This window comes from Thamnophis elegans, chromosome 8, assembly GCF_009769535.1.
Source record: "Thamnophis elegans isolate rThaEle1 chromosome 8, rThaEle1.pri, whole genome shotgun sequence".
Taxonomy (NCBI): Eukaryota; Metazoa; Chordata; class Lepidosauria; order Squamata; family Colubridae; genus Thamnophis; species Thamnophis elegans.
In genome coordinates, this window is record NC_045548.1 from 40117668 (window position 1) to 40145612 (window position 27945).

Sequence of the window (27945 nt, forward strand, 5' to 3'; positions counted from 1 at the left end):
TGCTTTAACAGAGATAAAGTTTCTAAATTGCAGGAAGTAGATTTCCTCTTTGATCCTCAATTGTCAAGTAAGCCTTGTTGAGCACATATCATAGAAATTATATAAATAATGACTTTACTTTGTCAAATATAGCGCTCAAGGTGGATTACTGTAAAAGTAAAGATTTCCCTGGCACATATGTGCTAGTTGTTCCCGACTCTAGGGGGCAGTGCTCATCTCCATTTCAAAGCCGAAGAACCAGCACTGTCCAAATACGTCTCTGTGGTCATGTGGCCAGCATGACTAAATGCCGAAGGCAAATCAAACACTGTTACTTTCTCACCAAGGGTGGTTCCTATTTTTCTACTTGCATTTTTACATGCTTTCGAACTGCTAGGTTGGCAGAAAATGGGACAAGTAATGGGAGCTCACTCCGTTATGTGACACTAGGGATTCAAACCACTGAACTGCCGACCTTTTTGATCAACAAGCTCAGTGTATTAGCCACCATATCCCATCAAGGTGGGTTAACTAACGCTAAATGACAACTTCTGACTTGCCTTCTTACTGCCCCTACTGGAAAAGTCTATTGCTCAGAGCTGGTATTCAACAGGTTCTGACCAGATCTGGAGAACTGATAGTGGAAATTTTGAGTAGTTCGGAGAATCAGTAAATACCACCTCTGATTGGCTCCACCCCCATCTATTCTCTGCCTCCTAGGTCCCAGCTGATCGGGAGGATATGGAGATTTTGCAGTAACCTTGCCCACTCCAGGGGAAATAGAGATTTTACAGTATCCTTCCCCTGCCACACCCACACCAGTAAAACTAAAACCATGAAGTAAATATTTAAACTGCAATGTTTGCATTCAGGAGCAGAGCAAAGTTACTCCTGTAAACAGACCGAATGGTTTTAAAACAAAGGAACCTCTGGAAGTTGTTTTTGCTGATATAATAGGACCTTTAAAACCCAGTTTGGGAGTTGCCTGTTACAGTGGGGCAAAAAAGTATTGAGTCAGCCACCAATTGTGCAAGTTCTCCCACTTAAAAAGATGAGAGAGGCCTGTAATTGATATCATAGGTAGACCTCAACTATGAGAGACAAAATGAGAAAACAAATCCAGACAATCACATTGTCTGATTTGGAAAGAATTTTTTTGCAAATTATGGTGGAAAATAAGTATTTGGTCACCTAAAAAAAAGCAAGATTTCTGGCTCTCACAGACCAGTAACTTCTTTTTTAAGACGCTCCTCTATCCTCCACTCATTATCTCTATTAATGGCACCTGTTTGAACTTGTTAGCAGTATAAAAGACACCTGTCCACAACCTCAAACAGTCACACTCAAAACTCTACTATGGTGAAGACCAAAGAGCTTTCGAAGACACCAGAAACAAAATTGTAGACCTGCATCAGGCTGGGAAGACTGAATCTGCACTAGGCAAGCAGCTTGGTGTGAAGAAATCAACTGTGAGAGCAATAATTAAAAAATGGAAGACATACAAGACCACTGATAATCTCCCTCGATCTGGGGCTCCATGCAAGATCTCACCCCGTAGGGTCAAAATGGTCACAAGAATGGTGAGCAAAAATCCCAGAACCACACGGGGGGACCTAGTGAATGACCTGTAGAGAGCTGGGACCAACGTAACAAAGGCTACCATCAGTAACACACCGCCAGGGACTCAGATCCTGCAGTGCCAGACGTGTCCTCCTGCTTAAACCAGTACATGTCCGGACCCGTCTGAAGTTTGCTAGAGAGCATTTGGATGATCCAGAAGATTATTGGGAGAATGTCATATGCTCAGATGAAACCAAAGTAGAACTATTTGGTAAAAACACAACTCGTCGTGTTTCGAGGAGAGAGAATGCTGAGTTGTATCCAAAGAACATCATACCTACTGTGAAGCACGGGGGTGGCAACATCATGCTTTGGGGCTGTTTCTCTGCAAAGGGACCAGGACAATTGATCTGTGTATAGGAAAGAATGAATGGGGCCATGTATCATGAGATTTTGAGTGCAAACCTCCTTCCATCAGCAAGGGCATTGAAAATGAAATGTGGCTGGGTCTTTCAGCATGACAATGATCCCAAACACACCGTCCGGGCAATGAAGGAGTGGCTTCATAAGAACCTTTTCAAGGTCTTGGAGTGGCATAGCCAGTCTCTAGATCTCAACCCCATAGAAAACCTTTGGAGGAAGTTTAAAGTCCATGTTGCCCAGCGACAGCCCCAAAACATCACTGCTCTAGAGGAGATTTGCATGGAGGAATGGGCCAACATACCAGCAACAGTGTGTGCCAACCTTGCAAAGACGTACAGACAATGTTTAACCTCTGCCGTTGCCAACAAAGGATATATAACAAAGTATTGAGATGAACTTTTGATATTGACCAAATACTTATTTTCCAACATAATTTGCAAAAAAAATTCTTTCCAAATCAGACAATGTGATTGTCTGGATTTGTTTTCTCATTTTGTCTCTCATAGTTGAGGACTACTATGATATCAATTACAGGCCTCTCTCATTTTTTTAAGTGGGAGAACTTGCACAATTGGTGGCTGACTAAATACTTTTTTGCCCCACTGTATGTTTTGAGTATCATGGATCATTATTCTAGATATGGTTTCTCTTATTTAATGAAAACAAAACAGAAACATTTCAGCATTTCTTTAATTGGCTGAGGTTTGTGGAAAGAAAGATGAAAGCCAAGATTATCACTGTAGTTACTGATAATGGGACGAAGTTTACCAACTATAAATTCCAAAAAATGTTGAGAACAGCTGGTATTGACCACAAACGTTCTGCTCCTTATAGGCCACAACATAATTTGTTTGTAGAACAAGGGGGGCAAACATTACAGGCCATGGCTCGAACTATGATAGCTGATTCAGGTTTGCAGGAAACACTCTGGGGTGAAGCTATGATGTGTAGTAATCATGTTTTAAATAATGTGGTGAATACAACAACCGGTGAATTGCCATTCACTAGGTGGCATGGCAGAAAGCCAGATCTGAGTTACCTACATATATTCGGAGCCCCAGCATGGGTGCATATTCCCTCACAAGTAAGACTGAAAGGGCAACATAGAGCTCGACAGTTATTTTTCGTAGGTTACGAGGTCAACAATAGATCGTTTAGGTTTTGGGAGAAAGGCACAACTAAAGTTCACTGCAGTGTTAGTGCTAAGTTTATAGAACACGTTGGGTGGAATAAATTGGAATTTAACAATGATGTAGTTATCAACATCCAGGTAGTCCCTAGTGATGAAATAGTAAAACCAGCAATTAAACAGGAAGTGCAGGTACAGGAGGAACTAGAAGAATGGGAGCAGGTGAAACAGGAGAGTCCACAGGTGAGTCCTGAGCTGCCTAGATGTTCAACCAATGTAACACGACCACCTTACAGATATCAAGTTACTATAGCGTGTCAAGTAGATAAAGTTCCTGCTACATATCATGAATTAACCCTGTATCCTAAGAAAAAGCAGACAGTTTGGAAAACAGCAATGGAAAATGAACCGAATTCCTTACAAAAGTTAGAGGTGTATGAAAATGTAAAGTTACCCCCAGGTAAACATGCCATAGGATATAAATGGATCTACAAGATTAAAACAAGTGTAGATGGGACTGTTACCCATAAAGCCAGATTGGTAGCACAATGGTTTGCTCATTTGCTCATTACGTGCATCATTAGTTTGGGCAGCTAGGCATGGATATGTAGCGAATCATTTAGATGTTGAGACGGCATATCTCCATGCACCGTTGCAACATACTCTATATTTAAAGAAGCCTTCAGGGTTAAACACTGGTAATAATACTGATTGCTGGAAGTTAAAAAAGAGTCTTTGTGGCTTAAAGCAATCAGGCTATGAATGGAATCAAAGTATAGTGAAAGAGTTAACTAAGATGGGTTTTAAAGCTGCATAACTGATCCATGTTTGTTTAAGAAAGAAAGTAATGGTGTGATTTCATTGTTGCTATTGTTCACTGATGACATACCATTAATCACTAAAACTGAGCAAGAAGCTATGAGTATTATAACACTGTTGAGGATGCAGTTCAGTCTCAAACATCTCAGTTAGGTTAGGTTAGGCAATATCTTGGTTTACAAATAGGTAAAACTAGGGGAGCATACAAAATCTCACAAACCAAGAAAATTAACCAGCTACTCAGAATGTTCAGGATGGAACTGTGTAAACCAGCTAAAACTCCAATGGGTCTGGAATTTAGCCATGATGATATAAAAAACCCTGTGTTTGATAAAGGTATTTATCAATCATTGATTGGTAGCTTATCGTATCTGAGTAATTTGTCAAGGCCCGACATAACATACAGTGTAAATCAATTAGCCAGGTTTAATGCTGAACTTGCTGAAAGGCACTGGCAAGCTGCTAAGAGGATATTAAGATATCTTAAGCAAACAATGCATTATGCATTATATTTAGAACCTAGAGATGATCTGAGCTTAACTGCATATACTGATGCAAGTTTTGCTACAGATGTGTCTACACGGAAATCAACATCAGGGTTTGTTGTATTCCTGGAAAAGGCACTAATTGGATGGCAGTCTATCAACTATGGAGGCTGAATTCTCATGTCTGTCATTAGTATGTACAGATTTGGTGTTTTAGAAACAGTTCCTACTTGATATGGGGATTGACATACGAGAGCCTATTGTTGTTTATGAAGACAATCAAGCAGTAATTCATATAGCATCCAATCTTGTTGTAAAAACTAGGTCAAAACACACTGATATAAGATATCTGAATGTACGGTAAAGTGTGAATAGTAAATTAGTTTCACTGGAGTATTGTATGTCTGAAGACAACATTGCAGACCACTTTACTAAGGCCCAAGGTAATATATAGCATAAACATTGTTGTGAGGAATACGGATTAAGATTCTAAGATTTATATATCGTCCTACCCAAAGGGGAGAATGTTAGGAATATAATTCTAACACTTGGATTGGCAATATATAAATCATATAGAAATGCTATTACTGTGTCTTTAAATCATACTGTAAAATGTGATTAGTTGGTGGATCTTCCTGTCATGACACCACCATGCTTAGAGCGGAGGAAAGGAAACTCTCCTAACTTCTAACTCTAACTTCTTCGTTTGGGCTCATTTTTGAGCACTGTTGATCCTGAAGGGGCCAGCAGATTAAAGGGGATACTCAGTAGACGCTAGGGTGATAAGGCAAATCCCCCAGCAGATAGAAGAAACCCCCTAAACAGACGAGGAACTATCCTTCCATTTGGTTAGGACCAGCAATGGTGAACACATAAGAAGGAAGGAAACAGAGAGGGAAGCAGTTGAAATTAGGATATTTGTTAGTATTGCTGACAACCCAAAGAGGAGGTCAACGCGAAATTGACAGAGAGAGTGAGCTGGAAAGAAGGAGGCGCTGGGAAGGAGACTGTTTTTGCAGTTATTTTTTGCCGAAAAGAAGTGAAGCAGAGACGCTGAGTTCGCTGAGTTGGAAGGGTCAGCCCGAATAACTTGAAGGAATTGGCCAAGTGAGAACAAAAGCCCCTATCAGGGATCCTTGGCAAAAAACCCTATCAGGGATCCTTGGCAAACATTCAGGGGCCTTGATCCACAAATTGTTGGATGTGGGATGCTATTTCTTAAGTTGGCCACCAAGGAGAGGTCTATTAGGTTGTTGGTGTTGTTCCAGTCTCCTTGCTATGTAGCAGCTTCCCTGCCTGACTTCCTTGATTCTATGATTGGCCTGGTGGTGGACTTCCCTAGATTTATGGTGCTGAGAGATTTCAACACACCTAGGTGCAGGCCAGAGGTATCAGAAATTTATGGCCCTCATGGCAGCTACAGACCTGACCCAAGTAGTCCAGGGCTCAATTCGTAGTAGTGGTAATTGGGGGAGATTTTGCTTTCTCCCTGCTATGGACAGACCATTCACTGGTGACCCTTGTTTCTCAGGTGCTACCTCCCTCTGCAGGGAGGCTGAACTTAATGGATCAGCCCACCTCTTCCCGAGATTAATGAAGATAATTGGGTTCCAGGGAGAACTTGGGGTTATTCTGGAAAGTCTAATACTCAGTCCAATTAAAGCCTTGGTGGCTGCCTGGAATAATAAAGCATCTTTAGATCAGATTGTGCCTGAGCAGTTTCTTTGCGCCCAGAGTTCCTGAAATTTCCCATGGTACACGAGAGAATCAAAAGAACTTAAGTGGATTAAAAGATACCTAGAATGTCACTGGTGAAGACAATCAGACACAAGCTAGAGCCACTATTAATGACTATCCCATGGCAATAAGGGTGGGGGAAACATAAGTACTTCTCTGCCTTTATTGTGTCTGCTCATGGTTGCTGAGCAGCCCTGTTCTGAGTGGTCTTGACTTGGTTCCTCCTTGGAGAAAAAAAATGCCAAAGTCTATCTAAACGGTTACTATGAAGAATATACTACACGTGCAATGCAAATCGGTTGCATTCTCTCTACACTGGACTCCAGCTTTAGAGCAAAGTTTATGGAGGTAATGGTGACTATGTCTTCTAAGGTAATCTGTCAAGAGTTTCAGCCTGTTGAACCTGAAGAAGAGCACTGGGCTCTCTCAGCTGCTAGTTTGACCACTTGTATGTTAGATTCATGTCCCTTCTGACTAAAGCCTTGCAGGAGGGGACCTGTTGAGTGGGTTTGGGTGATAGTTAATTTATCCTTGAGAGAAGCAGTGGTGCTGCCAGTTTTTAAAGAGGCAGTGGTGTGTCCCCTCCGCAAAGGACCATTGCTTGACCCAGCAGCCAGGACAGTTTTTATTTGGTCTCCAACCTCCACTTTCTAGGGAATCTTTCACAATTCTGGGTGCTTGTGATTATCTGTAAAGCTTACATGGCTTGAGACTGAGGTACCTGAGGATTGTCTTTTTTCAAGAGTCTCTTACCCATCCAACTTGGTCGAGCAGAGTGAGCATGCTGCAGGTCCCATCAGCCAAAGAATGGCCCCTGCTGAATGGAATTTCCTCCCTTCAGATATAAGAATGGCCCCTACCTTCTTAGCCTTTCATAAGGCCTTAAAAACCTGGCTATGTTCCTGAGGTTAATGTCCTGAATGTGCCAAGGGCACAGTTTCCTGGCTATATTGCTAACCAGGTTAAATACCTTGTTCTTATTTATCTTAAATTTGATGTTTTTATTGTTTTAAAATGTTGTTTAAATTTCTAGTTGTAAAAATGGTATATTTTATGAATTATAAGCCACCAGAGTCATTGATTGAAATGGGCAGCCCAAAAAAGATGAACTAATTATATGTATAATATTTATATATTTATTTATTTATCAGCACAAATACAACAAAAAAAGTAACAAAAAGGCAACAGTAAAAATATTGGGTTTCTGCCTGGATGGTCTCTTGTGACGAGCCGAAGGACAGAGAATGGAAACACACAAACATACATACAAACATACATACATACATACATATAATTATATATACATATAATTATATATACATATATATATACATATAATTATATATACATATATATATACATATAATGGTCTGTCCGAAGCTGAGCAACATTATCCGCGAGAAATTGGACGAATTCCTCAGCTCTACCTTGTAAAGGGTTACCCGCATCCCTCCCTTTCAAGAGGGAGCGGGTTATTCTGAACAAGGCGGCTGGGCGCGACTCAGCGGATGCAATCAGAGAGGCAAAATATGCGTTCTTTGATGTCCAAATTGCCAGGATGCAGGCTTTCAACAGTGCTCAGTCTGACTCGGATTTACTGGACTTCCAGCGGCGCTGTAGGCCTCTCTTTTGGCGTTTCATCTCCCGGAGTTCCTCAGTAAACCAAGGGGCCCTCCTGGATCCACTACCTCGGAGAGGCCGTAAAGGCGCAATCCAGTTTAGAGACTCCGCCACCGCTGAGTTCCAAGCAGCGACCAAGGCCTCCACCTGACTGTGGACGAGAGTATCAGGTATAACACCAAGCGCCGTCTGAAAGCCCGGAGGGTCCATAAGGCATCTGGGGTGGAACCACCTAATCGGTTCCTCCTCCCTACAGTGGGGGATTGGCCTCCGAAAGTCAAGCCTCAGTAGGAAGTGGTCCGACCATGACAGGGGCAAGATCTCAATACCCCTCAAACCAAGATCACAACTCCACTGCTCCGAGAGAAATACGAGTTCGAGTGTGTGACCCGCTGAGTGAGTCGGGCCCTGAATTACTTGGGTCAAGCTCATGGCTGTCATGGAAGCCATGAACTCCTATGCTCCATCAGAGTGCTCGCCAAGCGAAGGCAAATTGAAATCCCCCAGCACCAAAAGCCTGAGGAACTCAACTGCCAGCTTGGCTACTGACTCGAGGAGCAAGGGGAGGGCTGTTGTAACGCTGTTGGGAGGCAGGTATGTTAACAACAAGCCCACTTGACCCTCAAGGTCCAACTTCACCAGTAAGGACTCACACCCGACAAGCTCCGGAACAGGGATCCTACGAGGAACTAGAGACCCTCGGATAACAATGGCCACTCCCCACCCCTTTCCTGGGGTCACGGCTGATGAAGCACCTGAAAACCCTCTGGGCACATCTCAGTGAGGGGGACTCCTCCCTCCGGGCCCAGCCAGGTTTCAGTAATACATGGCAGGTCTGCCCTCTCATCTAAAATTAGGTCCCTGATGAGGGGAGCCTTGTGAACCACAGACCTGGCATTTAGCAGCAGCAGCCTGAGACCAGGGCCCTGACTACTCATGCCATCTGGCCTTGGAGTGGAACTAATAGGGCCGGAAAGGGGGATCTCTGTGACGTAGCGAACCCTCCTTCCCCAGTAATGGCTAGCCCTAAAGTCCCCGCCATATCTGCCCCTCCCTGTTATGACTGTAATGCTCCGGCCCACTCCCATGTCCATGGTCCCTCCACCCTTCCCCATGGCCACCGCATTCCCCGGCAGGCCCTTCAACACAGACATCCTAAGGATGGGATTAGGCCTAGGCCCCCCTGACACTTCTGCAGAGCACTCAGTGCAGGAGGTACCTGGCTGTGGTCCCAGCCTTCTCAAACATACACAACCATACTATCAGACAATCCCCACAAACAATTTAAAACAAAATAACAACAGTATAATAATAAAAGTGGGTACATTCAATCAACCACAATCATACCACAATACTCTCCATACAAATTAAAAATTTAAAAACTGTGCACTAGTGTCAAATGCAATTTGCTCAGAATTCTCCTGATATGGAAGAGGAAGTTAATATCCCGATCCTCTCCCACAAGGGGCACAGGGTCCAAAAGGCTCTCTCCTCTCCTGTAGACCTGAAGAGTATAACAGAAAGGTCCAAAGTCCGGGGTGGCTGAGGCGGATCGAAAAAGTGAGGGGGGAGTTGAAAAAAAGTTAAGTCCCCACCCGTGTTTCTGCCATCTTCCATCGCTCCTTCCACTAAACAGATGCACCAAGGAGCAAACTGTAGGTATCGCCGACATGCCGAAGGACCCCCACACTCACTGCAGGTGCCCCCACCCATCCAAAGTCCAAACTGCCTTAGTAAGATGAATTGAGTAGGCGCTATACAAGATGGTACTCCAGAGGCAGCGGTGGGTGGCAATGGTCGTAGAAATGGGGCTGAAAGGGCAAGTCTAGGAGCCCAGAGGCCGCGGTTGGGAAAGGCCAGATGTTCAGAGGCCAGATGTTCAGAGGCCGAGGTTAGAGAAAGCCTGGTGTTAGACGGAAGAAGCAGGGGGAGGCCCCACAGCAGCGAGGGCAGGCAAAGCAGAAGCTGCACTAACAAGCAGGTCGAATCGAGTGGGTAGCAAAGGAGGGAAGAGGCAGCGCTGACAAGAAGCTCGACAAGAAGCTCAAGCCAAGTAGGGAGGGGCGGGCGTCCGGAAGGGCCGTGGCGGTGGCAAACAGAGCCAGCCGCCCGATCCGCCCAGCACCGGCATGAGCACAAGCTGACCGCCTCCTCTCTGGGGCGATGGCAATCAAGTATAGCCCCCAAGGGTTCACCAAGTCGGGAGGACGGAGTTGGAAGTCGCCGGGGCCACCGAAAATCGCCGAAAAATGCCACCGTCATCAGCGTGGCGTCGCCATCTTCACCGTCAGACAACCCAGGTCACGCGAAAGCCAGAGGCTGCATGGACCGGGGCAGCCTGATAGTGGCAACTCTCCCAGATGTCTGCCTTCTTGGGTCCCCTGAATTGCAGTCATCCCCAGGGACCCTATTCTGCATGGTTACGAGGTTGGTTTTATGAGGTTTCCAGCGTTTTTTGCCTAGTTAAATCAGAGTGAAAAAGCCTGGTAGCCATTCTGATCTTGCACATGCGCAATCTGGCTGTCACATATGCAGTCATGTTTTGCTAATTCTGTCAAATGCCCGAAGACTTAAATATATTCATAGACAAAGATACTCATGAAAGCTTAGACCCTAGTAGATTTAGGAGACTATAATTTCACACTGCTTCAGGACATTGTTTTAACTCAGCTTTCCTTACTTTGCTTCTCATTGGATATGCTGTGTTTCAAATCTTAGGAATTCTACTCAATAGTTCAAATTGTCACTGTTGGCCAATACATTCTCAGCGCACAAACCTGAATAAGACTATTCTACCTTGATGGATCATAATAGTTGAAAGTAAGTTAAAAGATTAGCTGATCAATTTAAGATTTATTTAGAAGAGTATTTCTTAAACTTTTGTTTCTCCCAGGAACCCTTCACACTTTAAAATTTATGGAAGAACCCAAAAGAGTTTTTGTTTGTATAAGTTATATTTATTATTCCCTTCCCTGCCCTCAGCAAAGCAAGGACTTTGGAGGCATAAAAGGGCTCCTAACTATTTACTGCTAAGCACTTTTATTTATTTATTTTTGTTCATTGCTAGATCAGGATATATTGCAACACAGATATCTCTATATTTCCATGTGATGCAGAGGGCTCCTAGTCACACTAGTGTTAAAGTGTAATGTGGCTTATCTGTTTTCAGAAACTGTGATAGCCATATCCATCCACTAGGGTTCAATATTGTATATGAATTATACAATTGTGTCCTAGCCAACAAATTATGATTTATTCTGATTGAAGATGATGTATGAATATGAGCAATGATGCTTATATACCGTGTTTCCCCAAAAATAAGACACGGTCTTATTTTCTTTTGACCCCCAAAATAAGTACTTGGCTTTATTTTTGGGGAGGTCTTATTATTTTTGAGGTGCAGGAAGCAGCAATTATAGTCACCTCATGCCTGCTGTTGTGTTGCAATATTTTTGGGAGGGCTTATTATTGGAGGAGTGCTTATTTCAGCACATGCGCTCAAAAGCCCTATTATTATTATCAGGGGAAGGTTTATTTTTGGGGAAACAGGGTAACAATGGATGCTAAATATGTTTCTGTAAATTGTATTTTACCTTATAGTTTATGGGAGAGACACTCTTCTCTGTCTTCTCTGTGGATACCGGTTGAATGTCTGACATAATCTCATGTTTGTCAGAGCAAACAAGCCCATAACCACATAATGTTTGTGCCTCACTGGAAGAATATTATTTACCTAAAAATGTGAAATCACAGGTGCCAGTTTTTCAGCTTGTGTTGACTTTCATAACATCGAGTTCTTTCCAAGGACCTAGGAAATAATAATATATCAGTATAGCAAATCAAAATAAAATATCTATATTATGGTCTTTGACCAGCTTTTGCAATAAAAAGAGTAGGGTAGAAACAGAAATAGTTTGACACAACTATTTGTTATTTGGAAGTTACAACTGGTGCAGAGTGGAACAGTGTGAATAGTTTCAGGGCCCCCCAAGAATAGTCCCTGTTACACCACTGCCCCACGAGCTGCCTTGGTCTGCTTCCAGGAGCAATTCAAGGTGTTGGTGATCATCTTTAAAGCCCTTCATGGCATGGGTCCAGATTACTTCAGGGATCGTCTCCCCCTACTGGGATTGGCCTGCACCACTTGTGTCAGCAAGAGGCATGCTGCGCGTCCCATCAGCTCAATTATTCGATTGGTCCAGGAGAAGGACCTTCTCTGCTGTTGCTCCTGTCCTTTGGAACATCTTGCCTGCCCCCCCACCCCATGTAAGGTTGGCCCCAACTCTCCTATCTTTTAATAAGAGCATTACAGATGTGACTTTGGCAGTTGGCTTAGGAAACAGTGTAATGGTGATGGTTAATGGAGTAATAACACATAGCACTTTACCCTCCACTTGCCCCCCCCCCCACCATGTTTTATTGGTTTTAATGTTTGTTTTTAACTTTTTATGTTTTAGCTTAGATGCAAGCACCCCAACGTTACTCTATGGTAAATGGATGGCCAATGAATTATAAATAAATAAATAAAAATTGAGGAAGGGAAAAACAGTAGGGTAATAAAACAATATGTAAAATTAAAAGATTTGTACAGTTGTATAACATGGTGAAGATATTTGTCCACTGATATATGAATGTAAGGTTAGCATTCCTTAAAATAAACAATAAAATAGATATAAAATTTATCTACGTGGCCGTCATATTTTAAGATGATTGAGGTGATGAGAGCATACCTTGGGGCATCATAGAAAGGGATCCCGTATGACAACATGAATGCGAATTTCTATTTCCCTGTATCCACAAGGCAAAATCTTTGCAAGTAAGGAGTTCCATGAAATCTTTCCATTAGTAGAAGTGATGTGAGGCATCATAATGGTCTCTGGAAAATGTTCATCTGTATTTATGTAAGGTACCCTGCAGTAGAAAGCCTCAGATCATGGCAATCGTGTTCAGGGACACTGGAGATTTCATTTTGATGATCAATGTCCCTGATTCTCTCTTTTACTATTGATTTCTACTTCTCCAGGGTCAATTGGCCTAAATATTCATTAAAGAGGCCAGGACTGCAAAGTTAGCTGCAGAGATAGCAGCCCCAATGAAATTGGTAATTCTACAGTAATAGCATAGGCATCAGGCCTGTAATATTAGTCATGATTTTAAGTCCTGAAATTAGAATCCTAGTCAAGGTCTGAACCTAAATATTTGGCCCAATATTTTTTTTTTGATATTTTCCTCCATGCACTGATAACCATGGGATAACAAAATCTAATTAAGCTGCTGCTTCTTCTCCTCCTCCTCCTCCTCTTCTTCTTCCTCCTCCTCCTCCATTTCTTCTGCTTCTCCTCCTCCTCTTCTTCCTCTTCTCCTCTTCTCCTTCTCCTCCTTCTCCTCCTTTTCCTCCTTCTCCTTCTCCTTTTCCTCCTCCTCCTCCTCCCCCCCCTCCCCAAAAGCTAAAAATTATTAAGGTAACATCTAAAAATTTAGGCAGTTTCAAGCAAGGTGGGTTTTGTTTGCCTACCTCATATTTCTCCGAAAACAACCATTCAGAGAGGAAGACAGAAAGAAAGTGACTGGCTCGAAATCATCCTGACTGCTTTTTCCTAAAATGATCTCACAATCTCTGCTTTCTAGCCCAGCATCTTCACCACTGCACCCAACAGGTTCTAATATGCTATTATGATTCTGTTAAGATGTTATGCTTTTCATTGTAAGAATATGACTCTCAAAAATCAAAAGCAAAAAAAGTTAAAAGTGATCTAAACATCAGATGTTTAAGACATGAAATGCAGTAGCCAGGTTTACATATTACATGAATTGTAACAGACCTAGTAGGGCAATTGTGGTTAGAAAATTCAACCAACTGCATTTCATTCCATAAACCAAGATCATAGAACTCATGACTATTCAATACAGGCTTCAATTAATAGGATGTCCTTCCCCCCTTTAATTATAACAGTTGTTTTTCCTTCTTTAGCGATCTCACCTCTGTATTCTACATGTCTTCAAATTAAATTCCATGTGATCTCTAAAAAAGAGTGAATTGTGTTCCAATTTTGGTTAGCAAGAGGTGTAGCCTTAGAAGAATTAGTAATTTATGATTGGTAGGAAATGATATGTAAATGTTGCTTATCGTTATGTGCCTGTTTATGGCCAATCTGTCTGAGTGGCAAGGTTCTAGGCACTCTATTGTATTTCTGGACATGTCTTGGTCTAGGATGCTCACAGTTGAAACTACGATTAATTTCAAATAATTAACAATTGGTTCTCTGCCCTAATGATTTCTTCCAACAACCAGTTCACCAAACTGCTCAGATGGTTCACAACCGGTTCTTCTGAAGTGGTGCGAATTGGCTGAATCCCACCACTGGTTAAGTGTATCTATGTGTTGTATCAATCCTTTGTGCAAACAAGGCAAGCCATTAATACATAAAATGAAAGCAAACACCACTACCATCTAGTACTGATGAAATTACCTAGTTGGGTAATGAAACATCTGCAAGAAATCAATCAAGCTCAGAGAGCACCAAGGAACTTACCCTATCTAAGTCACACTTGCTTGTAAGAATAAAAACTCATGACTCATAACGTACAGATGTGAGTACAAGGGTTTAAGAGAACATTTCTGGAAATAATCCAGTTTAAACTTAAAGTCCAATCCCTTACAAAGTTTATTACATTGTACTTTCTAACATTTGCAAATATTGTACCACTCCACCTTTCCACATAGAGGGAGAAAATGCCTTCAATCCTATGAGCAAAAATATGTTAGTATGAGACTAGGATAGGAGCTCTTATGGTCATAGCAAAAATCCATTAGCCTAAAAAGAACTTGAGAGAATTCAGATCAAATGATCTTCTGCAGCTGCAACCAGTTTTTCTTGCTAGGCTTGTTGGTTTGCTTCCTTCCCTCCTAAAGTTGGCTCTCAGCCATTGAGCTGAGCTTGACTGCTGGTGAATACATAATTATCATAAGTGTAATTACAACTGTCACCACCCCTATAGTCTTACTAAGACCAGAAGCAAGGATAAAATTTCCAAATCCACTACGTGGGTTGCAAATCCTAATTTCTATTCCATTGAACCTGATAATCTAGGACAGCGATGAAATTCATTTTTTTTACTATTGGTTCTGTAGGGGTGGCTTAGTGGGCGTGGCAGGGGAAGGATACTGCAAAATCCCCATTCCCTCCCCACTCGGGGGTCAGTCAGAGGTGATATTTGCCAGTTCTCCGAACCACTCAAAATTTCTGCTTCTCCAGAACCTGTCAGAATCTGCTGAATTTCATCCCTGATCTAGGAACCTTTTTCCTAAAAGCCTCTTCAAAATGTAGCAACAAAATCAATTTCATAACCTTCTTTCTGCAGGCCTCCTTAGAAATGATTCTACTAGATTTAGTACCCATAATATTCTCTAAGATTCCAGTTTTATTAGATTAAATTCAATATAAAATATACAAAACAACACAGCAGCAGATTCTTCAAATACATCTCCCACTTCTTTTTCCTATTCTACACAAAATCATTGATACAAAACTCATTTCCCTTTTGAAAGATATGGTACATCACTAAACATTTTATAGAGAAAAAGTGTGTTTCAGCAGATGCAGTTGTTTTGTATATGGGAGTCCCATATGTGTTTATCACTACGACAGTGAGCCTTTAATTCTAAAGAGAATTAAATAACAGAAGCAAACAAAACTCTTCAGCTAATGGTGAAAAAAAATTCACAGAAAAGTCTAAATTTCCTTAGCTGGGATGTGCATTTTAGTGATACCAATAACCTCCTGACATAAGTGATTGAAAAATATCAAAAGCTGACTTATGATAAAAGTTTCAAGGCATATGTTTGAAATCTTTCCATGTTCATTTTAAAGAGCGCAGCATAAGATTCCTTTCATTTCCTATGCATAGCCAGTGCCATTTCTCTTTGTTCCCCTTTTTGGTCAGAAAGGAAAAAGATGAAAAGAAGACTACTAATGAAACACATAGAATATGGTAATATATTCACCAATTCAGAGTTCAGAGCAGGGGTGAAATCCTCCTGGTTTGGCTGGGTTTGGCCAAACTGATAGGGACGATTGTCCTTGGTTCTGCGAACAGGGATTTTAAAAAATAGCTTCCGAGGATTACATGGCTCGGCTGTGAGTCGCACGATTTTCTGAATCTCCCCCCCCCCCACTGCTTTTTAACACATTTTTTTCTCCTGCTGGTTCAGGTGAACAGGCAGGGAAAAAATACTTTAAAAGGCAGTGGGTGGGGGTGCTGCAAAAGAAAGAAAGAGAGAGGGGGGATGGAAGGAGGGAGAGAGAGAGAGAGAGAGACGGAGAGATGGACAAAAAAAGGAAAGGGAGGAAGGACCACAAACCTGGCACTAGACTTCGAGGATACCTTGAAAAAGCACAGCAATCCAGGGCTGGTAGGGACCTGAAGGTCATCTACTCCAACCCCCTGCTCCAGCCGGACATTGTTAAAGTGAGTTTCTGTCTTTTGATCCCCAAGTCACATGACTACATAGCCACACCGACCCAGTCACATGACTCCCACCAAGCTACGTTCACAAAACGGGTAGAAATTTTTTTAAGATTTCACCATTGGTTCATAGCCTTACGGCAATGGGTTAGGAATTAGGCAGTGCTACGTAGGATTCAAATAATTTAACAACCAGTTCTCTGCCCTAATGATTTCTTCCAACAACCACTTCACCAAACTGGTCAGAAAGTTAACAACCAGTTCTCCCGAAGTGGTGTGAACTGGATCCCACTAGAGTTAGATTACAGAATGTAAGGCAGCATTGAGCTTCAGACTTTAGTGTCTGTGTCCTGAACAACAAATTTTCTGACATTACTGGTAGTCCTCAAGTTACTATCACAATTGGCCCCCAAATTTATGTTGCTAAATGAGACATTTTTAAGTGAGTTTTGCTCCATTTTATTACATTTCTTGCCACAGTTGTTAAGTGAATCACTGCGCGGTTAAGTTATAACATGGTTGTTAAGTAAATCTGGCTTCCCCATTGACTTTGCTTGTCAGAAGTTCTCAAAAGGTGATCATGTGACTCTAGGATACTTCAACAATCATAAATATGTTTCAATTGTCATTTTGATGAGTCAACTGAATTCTGATCCCGTGAGCACCCACGGGATGATGATGTGTGAAAAATGGTCATAAGTCACTTTTTTCAGTGCCGTTGTAACTTTGAACGGTCACTTAATTATTGTAAGTCGAGGACTACCTATATTCTGGAACTGTGACTGGCATCTTCAGACCAAAGTTGGTTTGTTCCTGTCATCTAACTCAGTCCCTGATTAGCTGCCTGTGGTTTGTCGCCCGACATTGCCAAACAGGTGCTAAATATGAAAGCCTATAGATTACATAATGTTGGAAAAGGAATAGGTGTATTTCAGCACTGATTTCTCAGTAAATATATTAAGATGTGGCCTTCCTATTGCTTTGATCTATTACAAAATCTTTAATGGGGAGATTGTTTATTTGGTAGGATGAAATACTCACGTGTTCTTGTTCCACACTTAGAAATGATGACTTTTATTCCCAGGCAAAGAATTTCATCATAGAGATATTCATTGTGTAATACTAATGATAAGTCTGAATGATGGATATTTTTCTTCCTAACCCTAACCGTAACTATTGCTTACAGATTTTAGAAGCTCCATGAAAGGAAACCAGGATAGGTTAATGTGTAAAAAAAACAACTAGTCTGAGAATAATTAGCCGCAGGCTGGGGAAACCTTAATTTCTTAGGTCTTCAGACTTTCCAGTAATTGTAGCTCTTCCTTACACCAATCTGACACATCCATAGATAAAATTTTCACATTCAAATATACAGATAAGTTTATCCACATATATCTTGCCACACATATTTTGTTAGCTTTACAGTTAGTAAACTGTGACACCCACAGCAACATTTTTATATTAAAATGTATTTTTATATTAAACATAATTCCAGGACACTGCAACTGTCATAAATTTGATTTAGTTGTCAAGCATCTGAATATAAATCACGTGAGCATGGGGATGCTGCAACAGTCATAAGTATAAAAAATAGTCACATACCACTGTTTTTCATTGCTATTGTAACTTCAAATGGCCACTAAATGCTATTGTAAATTGAGGATTACTGGCAAATACTTTCAGTGCATAATTTAGTAGGAAACAGGTGGGGCAGAGCATGTTGTAACTATCTAGTCATTAATCTCCAGGTCTATGCAATATCCAGGGATTTAGCTAAAAATACTCTTACTCCATCAAATCCTATTTTAAGTCCATTTATGCCACATTGCATAAATAGCCAAATAGGTTTTGCCAGCATTTCAGAAGCATTCTAGTTCATTGTTGCCAAAACTTTGTGAACATTATTTGGTCATTTTAGATCTTCTTATATACTGAAGTTATCAAGATCATATGGCCAGAAATGAAGAAAGAGGAGGTAAAGAACTCTGAAATACTTGAGTATTTAGGATATTGCATGAGGGGTCTCCGGTAATTCAGAGTCAGTACTGTGAGGGCTCTCATCTCAACAATTTCATCTTCCAAGAACACCAACCCAATTTCAGGCCCCATTGTGGTATTCCTCCTGAGGTAGCAACAGCAGTGGTGGGATACAATTTTTTTTACTACCGGTATCGGCATGGCTTGGCGGATGTGACATGGCTTGGTGGGCGTGGCATGGGGTGTGTGGCTGGGGAAGGATACTGTAAAACCTCTATTCCTTCCCCACTCCAGGGGAAGGTTACTGCAAAATCCCCATTTCCTTCCGATCAGCTCAGGACTCAGGAGGCAGAGAATAGATGGGGGTGGAGCCAATCAAAGTTGGTGTTTACTGGTTCTCCGAACTACTCAAAATTTCCACTATCAGTTCTCCAGAACTGGTCAGAACCTATTGAATACCACCTCTGAGCAATAGACTTTTCCAGTAGGGGCAGTAAGAAGGCAAGTCAGAAGTTGTCACTAAGCACTAGTTAACCCACCTTGATGGGATATGGTGGTTCAGTGGCTAAGACACTGAGCTTGTCGATCAAAAAAGTCGGCAGTTCAGTGGTTTGAATCCCTAGCGCCACATAACAGAGTGAGCTCCTGTTACTTGTCTCAGCTTCTGCCAACCTAGCAGTTCGAAAGCATGTAAAAATACAAGTCGAAAAATAGGAACCACCTTTGGAGAGAAGCATTCGATGTGCCTTCGACATTTAGTCATGCTGGCCACATGACCACAGAGACGTATTTGGACAGTGCTGGTTCTTCGGCTTTGAAATGGAGATGAGCACTGCTCCCTAGAGTCGGGAACAACTAGCACATATGTGCCAGGGAAATCTTTACTTTTACAGTAATCCACCTTGAGCGCTATATTTGACAAAGTAAAGTCATTATTTATATAATTTCTATGATATGTGCTCAACAAGACTTACTTGACAATTGAGGATCAAAGAGGAAATCTACTTCCTGCAATTTAGAAACTTTATCTCTGTTAAAGCAGCTTAAAATTGTATTTGCTTTCTGTTGTGTCTGAGTCTGTTGAACTACAATTCCCACCCCCTTTAAAGTATTATTACTGGTCTAGGTATTTCATAGCTCTATTCTGAGACAACTGAATTATTTCTGATTGCATACAGTTGCATTAATATGAGCTAAATTTTCATTTCCTGCTATTTCTGTACCCTATTAATTTTTAGTGAATTCGATTTATGTTTTCTAGGTATGAATTATCCTATCCAGTCTTGAGATATCTGGAAATGTGTTAAAACATGCTTCATATCTAAGTATAATCTTTATTGTCACTGTACTTAAATAAAACGAAATTGGTTTTAACCTCACTGGTGCAAAATTAGGGCAGAAATGAAAAAAAAAGGAATAGAGAAAAAAAGCTAGCATGTGCATGCAGTGATTGTGGTTGTATTTAAAAGTCTGACAGCCCAAGGATAGAAACTATCTTTAAACCTATTTGTTCAGGTGGCTAGAATGGTAGACGTGCGAAGAGACACTGACCAGGGTGTGAATCATCTCTGAGTATCTTCCTTACTCTGCTAAAGCAGTGAGATCTGGTGATGTCATCCAGTGGTGTCAGAGGGCAACCAATGGTTTCTTGTGCCGAATTGATCACTCTCTGCAGTACCTTCCTGTCCGCTGCTGCGTACCATACTGTAATGCAGTATGTGAGGAGACTTTCTATGGTGGACCGATAGAAAGAGATTATCAGCTGTTGTTCCACCTGATTTTTTCGCAGGACTCTAAGGAAATGAAGTCTCTGTTGAGCCTTTCCAATCACCAGAGATGTGTTGTTTTTCCAGGTAAGATCTTGACTAATAAGCATCCCCAAGAATTTAAAAGAGGAAACCACACAACTCCCCTCGATATACAATGGGGAAGGCTCCTCTTTGTTTTTCCGGAAATCTAGCACCATCTCCTTTGTATTACTAGTATCTAGTTGTAAGTTGTTTCTTGAGCACCTTAATTAATATAAGTTATTAATTAAATTGTTGAAGAGTACAGGATTCCCAACTGAATATTGTGTGATGCTCTGTATTTGATGAATGATGATCACTCTTTGAGAATAATTTTCAAGTCAGCAGTGCACTCAATCAATCATCATGTAACCTGTTCACTAATATCCTGCTGCACAGAATAAAATACTCTGTCAACTTCTTTGTAAAGAAAGTAAGATATATCATACTAACTTCACAAAATTCCTAAAGTCTACTAAGGAAGCTATCTAAAAATATTAGATAAGGTAAGACAGGTTTCTAGTAATTGTTTTCAAAGTGTTTAATGATAAGTTCTTTTATGATAACCGTATGCACTCTTAAATTTTTCAGCGTATTGACATCAGAGTAACGGGCCTATATCTTGATGTGTTTTCTTTTTTCTCCTTTTTGAAAATTAGAATAACAGTTGGTGTTATCCAGTCATCCTCCAGTTCATCAGGATTTCTCAAATGTAATTCATAAGAGTTTGGGGGGGGGGGTGGAATCACGCAATGCTTTTGGTACCTTAGTATGTAATTTAATCTGGTGTTGGAGATTTAAACACATTGAAGAAATAAATGTTTTCACCCCATCTCAGTCTTGCCCTGACATTCTGTTTTTAAAAAGTGCCTGATGGAACGCATGCACTACACATACACACATATTAGCTACATATGCACATATCTTATCCACAAGATTGTTGATGTTATATCACTATTTATGTTTGGCATGTGCATCAAAGCGTTGCCGAAGAGCATGCAATATGCTTCCTGGGATTTTTTGGTGTTTGTCCCGTAAATCTTCTATTGCCCTTTGAGTCTGTTGGAGCAGTGGAGTGGCATGGAACAGTGGAGTGGGATGGAATGGAAGAAAAAAAAAGAGGAAAAAATAGATTTAATTGAGATTTATGGTTCAGGAACTATTGAGAGAACATCCTGGAACTAAATATACAATATATGGACTCTAACAGAACACATCACATATTTAAGCACATATATAAAATTCTAACTTGCTCTTCATCAGAGTCTTTAACGTACATTTGAAAACCAATGTTATCTTTGATTTCATCTTACGGCAAGATTTTTTCTCTCTTTCTGCTCATGTTATACCATTCATATTCAGATAAATCACATTTTCCTATAAATCTCTAAAAATATGGTGTACAAATGTCTGTCTCTTTTTGTGTGCTGTAACCAAGAGTAAGTTCATGTGGGCCAGAATAAGACCCTGGTAAACGGAGTTGAACATTTGCAGCAATGTCTATAAAATAGAATATTCCTCCTTTGCATGTAAAAACACAAACTTTCATCCCTTTCTCCTTCTTAGAAATGCCCTTGCAGAAGAGTTGGAATTATGCTGTATGGCTGGAGATGGTGTTCAAGCCTTCTTCTACATCCTCTTGTTCTGACCTAGGCCAGACTGGCTGCTGCACCCAGTTGTATAATTAAAAAGCAGAATGCATACTGATGCCTCTTACTTAATTTGTTCCTAGCAGTGGTTTGTTGAATAAACCATAATTGGATAAATTGAAAATATAAACTTATTGGGTAAGAAGAGGTTGAACCCTCCATGATGAACCTTTAGTGTGATATACAGTATATTTGATGGATATTTTCATTTATACATGCTCTTAATCATATTGTGTAGTTTGAATAAGTGCTGTTTAAACAGTAAGGGATGAATGGATGATAATGTTACATTGACATTTATGTACTAAACACTCAACAATATTTCTGCATATATACTTAGTCTATTTCCATAACTGTTTGCAAATAGTTATTATAGAACTTATAATTTCATAAATAAGGAAGTTTTAATTTGAATGGATATTTTCTTTTTAGAATAGAAATACGCTTACCTGTTCAGCTAATTTTTCAGGAGTTATATCTGGATCATATGGAATTGGTTTTCCAATATGGGTTATAAGTTTAACTGGAAACATTCCATACAATGGAAAGGTGAACCATCGGTTTCTCTCATAAAACCATCTCATTGGTCCTGGGTACAAATTTTAGAAAATATGATATGTATATTAGTAGATTGCCAAGAGTTTCATATTTGACTTTGTTGGGAGCCTATATTTAAATGCAATAATTAATGCCAGCAATGAAATCAACTAATGGAAAGCTTTTGCAGTGTGTAGAAACAAGAAAATAAGCCATCATGTTTGGAACCTTACAGTTTGCAAAATACAACTTAGATTAAAAAGTTATGAAAAAATTAGAGTTAGGAGAATCCTGACATATAAATAGACACACAAATATAAGTAGACAGATAAACAGACAAGACAGGCAGTCTTTCCAGGATAATTACCCATTAATTTACAGAATATGGATAACTTTGCTGAATATCCATAATTTCTGGGTCATCCCTGTGCATTGTAATCCCATGACATCACGTCAGTTATGGGAAATGTATTAAATCAGTTTTTCCACCAAAGCTCTGGAGTTCTGGAGTATGTACATATGTATGTATATGTATACAGTATATGTGTTTGTATATCTGTAGATTTGTAAATCTATATCTAGAGATAGATAGATAAATAGACAGATAGAAAATAGATAGATAGATAGACAGAAAGACAGAGAGACAGGAAGACATACATTTATACAGACAGACAGACAGACAGATATCTGAAGAGAGACCATATATAGTCTTTTCACATTCTAGATGAAAACTAATATGTACCACCTCTTAAAACAGTTTTCCTAATAATAAAATAAAAATAATCCCAAATTAATCTACCCCAAATATATTTTTAGTTTACTTGGAACCCAGATTTAGCTATTTTTCATTCAAATTAAACATGGTAAGCAAAGATGCAGATGTACAAATTTATAGTCTTAAATAAATAACATTCTCAAGAATACGTAAAGTTTTACTTACTTATGTTTGCATATGCCATATATCCTTCTCTAATATTTTGTGTAAACAAAGGAATGATTGGCTAGAAGAAATAGAAGAAACAAATAATGAGCTTCTTTTAGTTATAATATGTGAAAGGAATAAAATGTATTGGTTGGACATAAAATACATCAAGTTTACCATTTGCTGAATTAGTTAATCTTTAATACATTTAAAAAGAAAAACATATTTTTTCCAGCTTGCTGAGATCTTTATTTGTTTGCATCCCCCCCAAAAAATATACAGCAAAGTTGTGATTTTTAAAGTCAGTTTTTGAAAGTTTTTTAAAATGTTAAGACTTTGTAAAATTGATTTAAAGAAAGAAATTGAAATTAATTATACCTTCCATTGGTGAAAAAAGTGTACTATTTACATATCTATAGTGATTCTGTCATCCAGGTCATCATTGCCCAAATGTTTGAAAACATTTTGCTTCTCATCCAAGAAGTTTCTTGGATGAGAAGCAAAACATCTTCAAAGAAAATCCAGAAAGTCCAGTTGCCTCTTGAAAAAGTGTCATGTTTACATTTCATTCTTAAAAGAAAACTTTGAAAGTTGATTACTAGAGCACAGATGTGTACTTTAAATGAGATGTATGACCTGTGGATTGAAAACCTTTGTAATCTCAAATTTAAAATTTGCTAAATGGGTTTATTTTCAATCAATTGAAAAGCTAAATTCAACAGTTTTCATATTCACTCTCATAGCCATTTTCCAACTAACTTCCACCAATATCACTTTTGTAAGGGAAGGTAAAGATGGAACTTTTTTGAATATGAACCAGGCAGATATAGATATGCCCACTAATAAATCAAACACACACAGAAACATACAGAAATACCTCACCTGGTTTGTGATCTGATAAAAGGAATTAACATAGAAAACACAAGTTAACTGCCTGATTCCACCAAATTTTGCACCAAATTTTATATATCAATGGTTTTCTTTTTTATTTTTTTTCTGGGGAGTGCAGGAGAGCAGCATAATTTTTAAGTTTTATAGGGCAATGACTTTATTTCTAATTTTATGTATACTTGTATTATTATATACTTGTATAAATAATACTTGCATTATTTATCACTTTATTTTTTTCATTTTTTTTCCAGGAGATGTGACGAGAGCAGCATACTTTTTATTACAGTCAAATTTGGCATAAGATGGATAAGTCATAAGGTTTGTTTCCTGTGTACTGCCTTTAATATCTAATCGTTGATGCATTGTATGGATTGCTTAGGGTTGGATAGGCAATTTTTTACTAGAGCAAAAGGAAACACAACCCTTCCTTCCTATTTTAATTATTACTTTTATTTTCACTACTTTTGTAGTTATACTATTTGTATGCATGACAACATAATGTATAATATATGCATTTATACTTTCATTGTCTTAAATAGTTTAGCATAAACTATTAACTAAACTAAAAAAAAGTAATTTGAATTATGTGAACTGAAAAAAATAAGATTTTTCTTTTCCTGGTTTGGCAAATCTGATTTGTGGTTGTATGCACCCTCCTGTGCATTAGCAAATAGCTTAAAAATAAATAGATAACGTTTGCAAATGCATATTCCACTTAAAGGACCACTAGGAAAAAATATGAAGACAAATGGCTTACCACTTTGGCATCTATAGCTATTTGAGCAAATCCTTTACGTTTTCCCCATATTACTTTATACTGGTTATTTCCATAGTTCTGCTCTCGTAGTCCTCCTGGTGCAATTCCAAGTAAGTGCCCTTGTTTCAGAACGTTTATACACCTTTCTCTTGTAGAACAATCACAGCGATTAATGGAGATGAATCGTTTTAGTCCTGCAAAAGCAGACCTAAGAAATCATCTGTTCTTGCTTGTAAAAGAAAACAGAATACATGTATTTCCATAATAACATAACTCTAAATAAGACCTTGGAAAGGAAAACTGGACTTCACACGCTAGTGAATCAATTTTATTAACTCCCCCCCAAAAACCCACCCGCCTAAACATAGTAATTTTTTTACCTGGTAAACTCAAGATCAAATCCTCTATCACAGAATAGCAGAATCTCCCAGTGAGTCTATACAACCTTATTACAAAACAGTGATAATCGATTGGAAAGTTTCCATGATAATAGACAAGAAGTGCTGGTCCTTGGGGTAAATTTTCTAGTCCAGAAATCTCATAACCTGTTATTGGGAGAACAATGAAATGGCTTCAACTTTTTTGTCACAAGAGTTTCCTATGTAAGATCACATAAAAATATGGCATATTTTTCTTATCAAGCTAAATATTTTAAATCAAATGTGCTTTTTGGAACCATCACATTGAATCCTAAAAAAATAAAAAAAAATCTTTTGAGAAATTAATGTTACTGCTTTTGTGATCCTGCACATGTGGTCTAGTTTCCTATAAGTTATTTAGATTCATGTTACTTAATGGCATCAAACCTTACCCACAAATATTTTTGTCTTTAAAAATTTTGTCCATTTTAAAAAAATCATTTTTAAAAAGACAATTTTGGTATTCTGTTGATACTTTCCAAAATTCTTATAAATATATAGAATGTATAGGTTTTAGATGGGTTTTTCTAGCTTTATCCAAAGGTATAGTTAATGGTAATGTTTAACAACTTAACTACGATTTTGAAAAAACATGTTTAAATTAAAAAAGCACATTTGGAGTTTAATATTAAGGCACAGGAAAAATTGTACATGGTAGAGGCAAGGATTAGCAGAAATATTTCTGATTTATTTTAATTTGTTTTTATTTTTATAATTCTGAATTTTTAGGAATATAATGATATGAAGATGTATATATATCTAGCTTAACAGCTGTGGACAGGAAGGCACTGCAGAGAGTGATCAATTTGGCATAAGAAACCATTGGTTGCCCTCTGGATGACATCACCAGGTCTCACTACTTTAGCAGACTAAGGAAGATATTCAGAGCTGATTTACATCCTGGTCAGTGTCTCTTTGCACTTCTACTATCGGGCAGAGGACATCAAAGTATAGCCAGCCAAACAAATAGCTTTAAGTATAGTTTCTATCCTTAGGCTGTCAGACTTTTAAATACAACCACAATCACTCCAAGCACATGCGGAAACGTACGAGTAGTTTTTTCTTTTTCTTTCTTTTTTCGTTTCCACTATAATTTTGCACCAGTGAGGGTAAAACCCATTTCATTGTATTTATTTTGTACAATAACAATAAAGACTATACTACTATACCTAAATATTTCTGATATTTTATTATTAGTTTTACAGTACACATAGGGTTGATCTTATTATTAGTTTAAAATTATGTATGTATGAGACTAAAGATGAAACAAGCACATAAGCAGTGTAGACAAAAATCCAGAAATTAGGTCTTCTAGATTATGGAACCATAGAATCATAGGGCTAGAAGAGACTTTGGAGGTCTTCTACTCCAACCCCTGGCCAAAGCATGAAACGTATAACATCTCAGTCAAATGGTTGACCTTTTTATTTTTGAAAACCTCCAGGAAGTATATATGAAGAACCTAAGTCTTTAAGGAAACAAATCAAAAATGTCACCAGAACTAGACTAAAGAAATTGAGTTTGTTGACTAATTGTAGAAGCATTTTTTAAAAAGTGAATTCTATATAAATTGGCAGTATGCAGCCTCGGTTTCCCCTTTATTTTCTACTACATTCTGATGAGATTCAAGATGCAAATGACTGCAGTTAAGGGTTGGCCCCAAGAATTATGTCTATGAGTGAAAATAAATTCCTTATCTCTGCCTTAAAGAATTAATGAAGAACATCCTACTTACCATGCAATATCTTTCCAAACAAGTCTGTTATCCATGCGTAAATTTTCTTTGGCATATTCCATTGTTTGCTATTGCTATCTTCTGGAAAATTACCAATTTTTTCTAACACATAATATATTAGATTAGTTATATAGAAGAATGAAAATGCAAGCATAAGTGGATAATATAATATTATCAATATTACTAACACTGTCATGGGATACACCATAAAGCCTGCACATTCTTCCAAAATGTAAGTTGGCCAGATGAAATATTCTTTTCCAGGGGTATAGTAAATATTTTCTGCAGTCATGTTTAAACTCAGACTACAGGAATAAAAGTCCAAAAATGTTTTCTTCCTGAAAAAAACCATACAAACATTCTTTAATATAATTACTATTTGCAATATTGAGCTTTCGGATAAGAGCAGAATATCAGAATAGCACTGAATACATTGTAATGACGCTTTCATATAGCCTAATGGAGAAGATTGGGCTGAGATGATAAAACAAATCAAATCTTAGTACAATCAATCAAACTATTGGTACTTTTAATGAAATATTACTAGTATAATTAGAGGCTGACATTAAACTTGTTTTTTTAACCAACCAAGAAAGAAAAGGTTTTACCAGCCAAAGGTGTCTATTCAGAAGGGACTCCTTGATTTTTGAAACAACTTGTGGGTTTTTGTGCATACAAGACAAATCTTGAAATCCTCTGTTAAAAATCTGTCATAGAAACTCTTTCTTCCTGACTGATGTCCATTCTGTCCCTGAGCTTCTACCTCCTCCTTTATTTTTATTAGAAAGGGATCAATTGTAGACTTCTTGCAAGAAACCCACCTTCTGTTCCCTTCTGCTAGAACCTGTTTCATTATGACAGGCATCTCCAAGGCAGAATGCGATTAAAACAGGGATGGTAGTTCTGTCTGAAGACACTAAACTTCAGTAGGCAAGTTAGCTTCAATTAATAGAAACAAACACTAAAATAGGTTTGTGTCTGAGGACATTAATCTTCAGTTGGCAAGTTACCTTCAAAAGTTTCATCACCATAAATTTCAAAATACGACTCTTG

General features: G+C 38.9%; 1 protein-coding gene across 1 annotated transcript; it reads right to left on the reverse strand.

Annotated features, from left to right (window-relative positions):
• Positions 1-20909: 20909 nt before the first annotated feature.
• On the reverse strand, positions 20910-27201 carry LOC116512794 (transmembrane protein 68-like). The gene is made up of 6 exons (XM_032223460.1): positions 26893-27201; positions 25119-25283; positions 24739-24932; positions 23109-23169; positions 22081-22220; positions 20910-21041 (listed from the first exon to the last, which is right to left on the reverse strand). Exons 1-6 carry the CDS (start codon positions 27182-27184, stop codon positions 20937-20939), a joined length of 957 nt encoding a protein of 318 aa, XP_032079351.1. The 5' UTR covers positions 27185-27201; the 3' UTR covers positions 20910-20936.
• Positions 27202-27945: the final 744 nt, after the last annotated feature.

Bases quoted from the DNA above. Each gene is read 5' to 3' on its own strand.
- LOC116512794 (XM_032223460.1), bottom strand. From the start codon at position 27,184: ATGACTGCAGAAAATATTTACTATACCCCTGGAAAAGAATATTTCATC. The intron at 25,284-26,892 runs GTAAGTAGGATG...TCCCAATAACAG, and splicing joins GTTTGGAAAGATATTGCATG to GTTATGAGATTTCTGGACTA. The intron at 24,933-25,118 runs GTAAAAAAATTA...CTGCTTTTGCAG, and splicing joins TTTGATCTTGAGTTTACCAG to GACTAAAACGATTCATCTCC.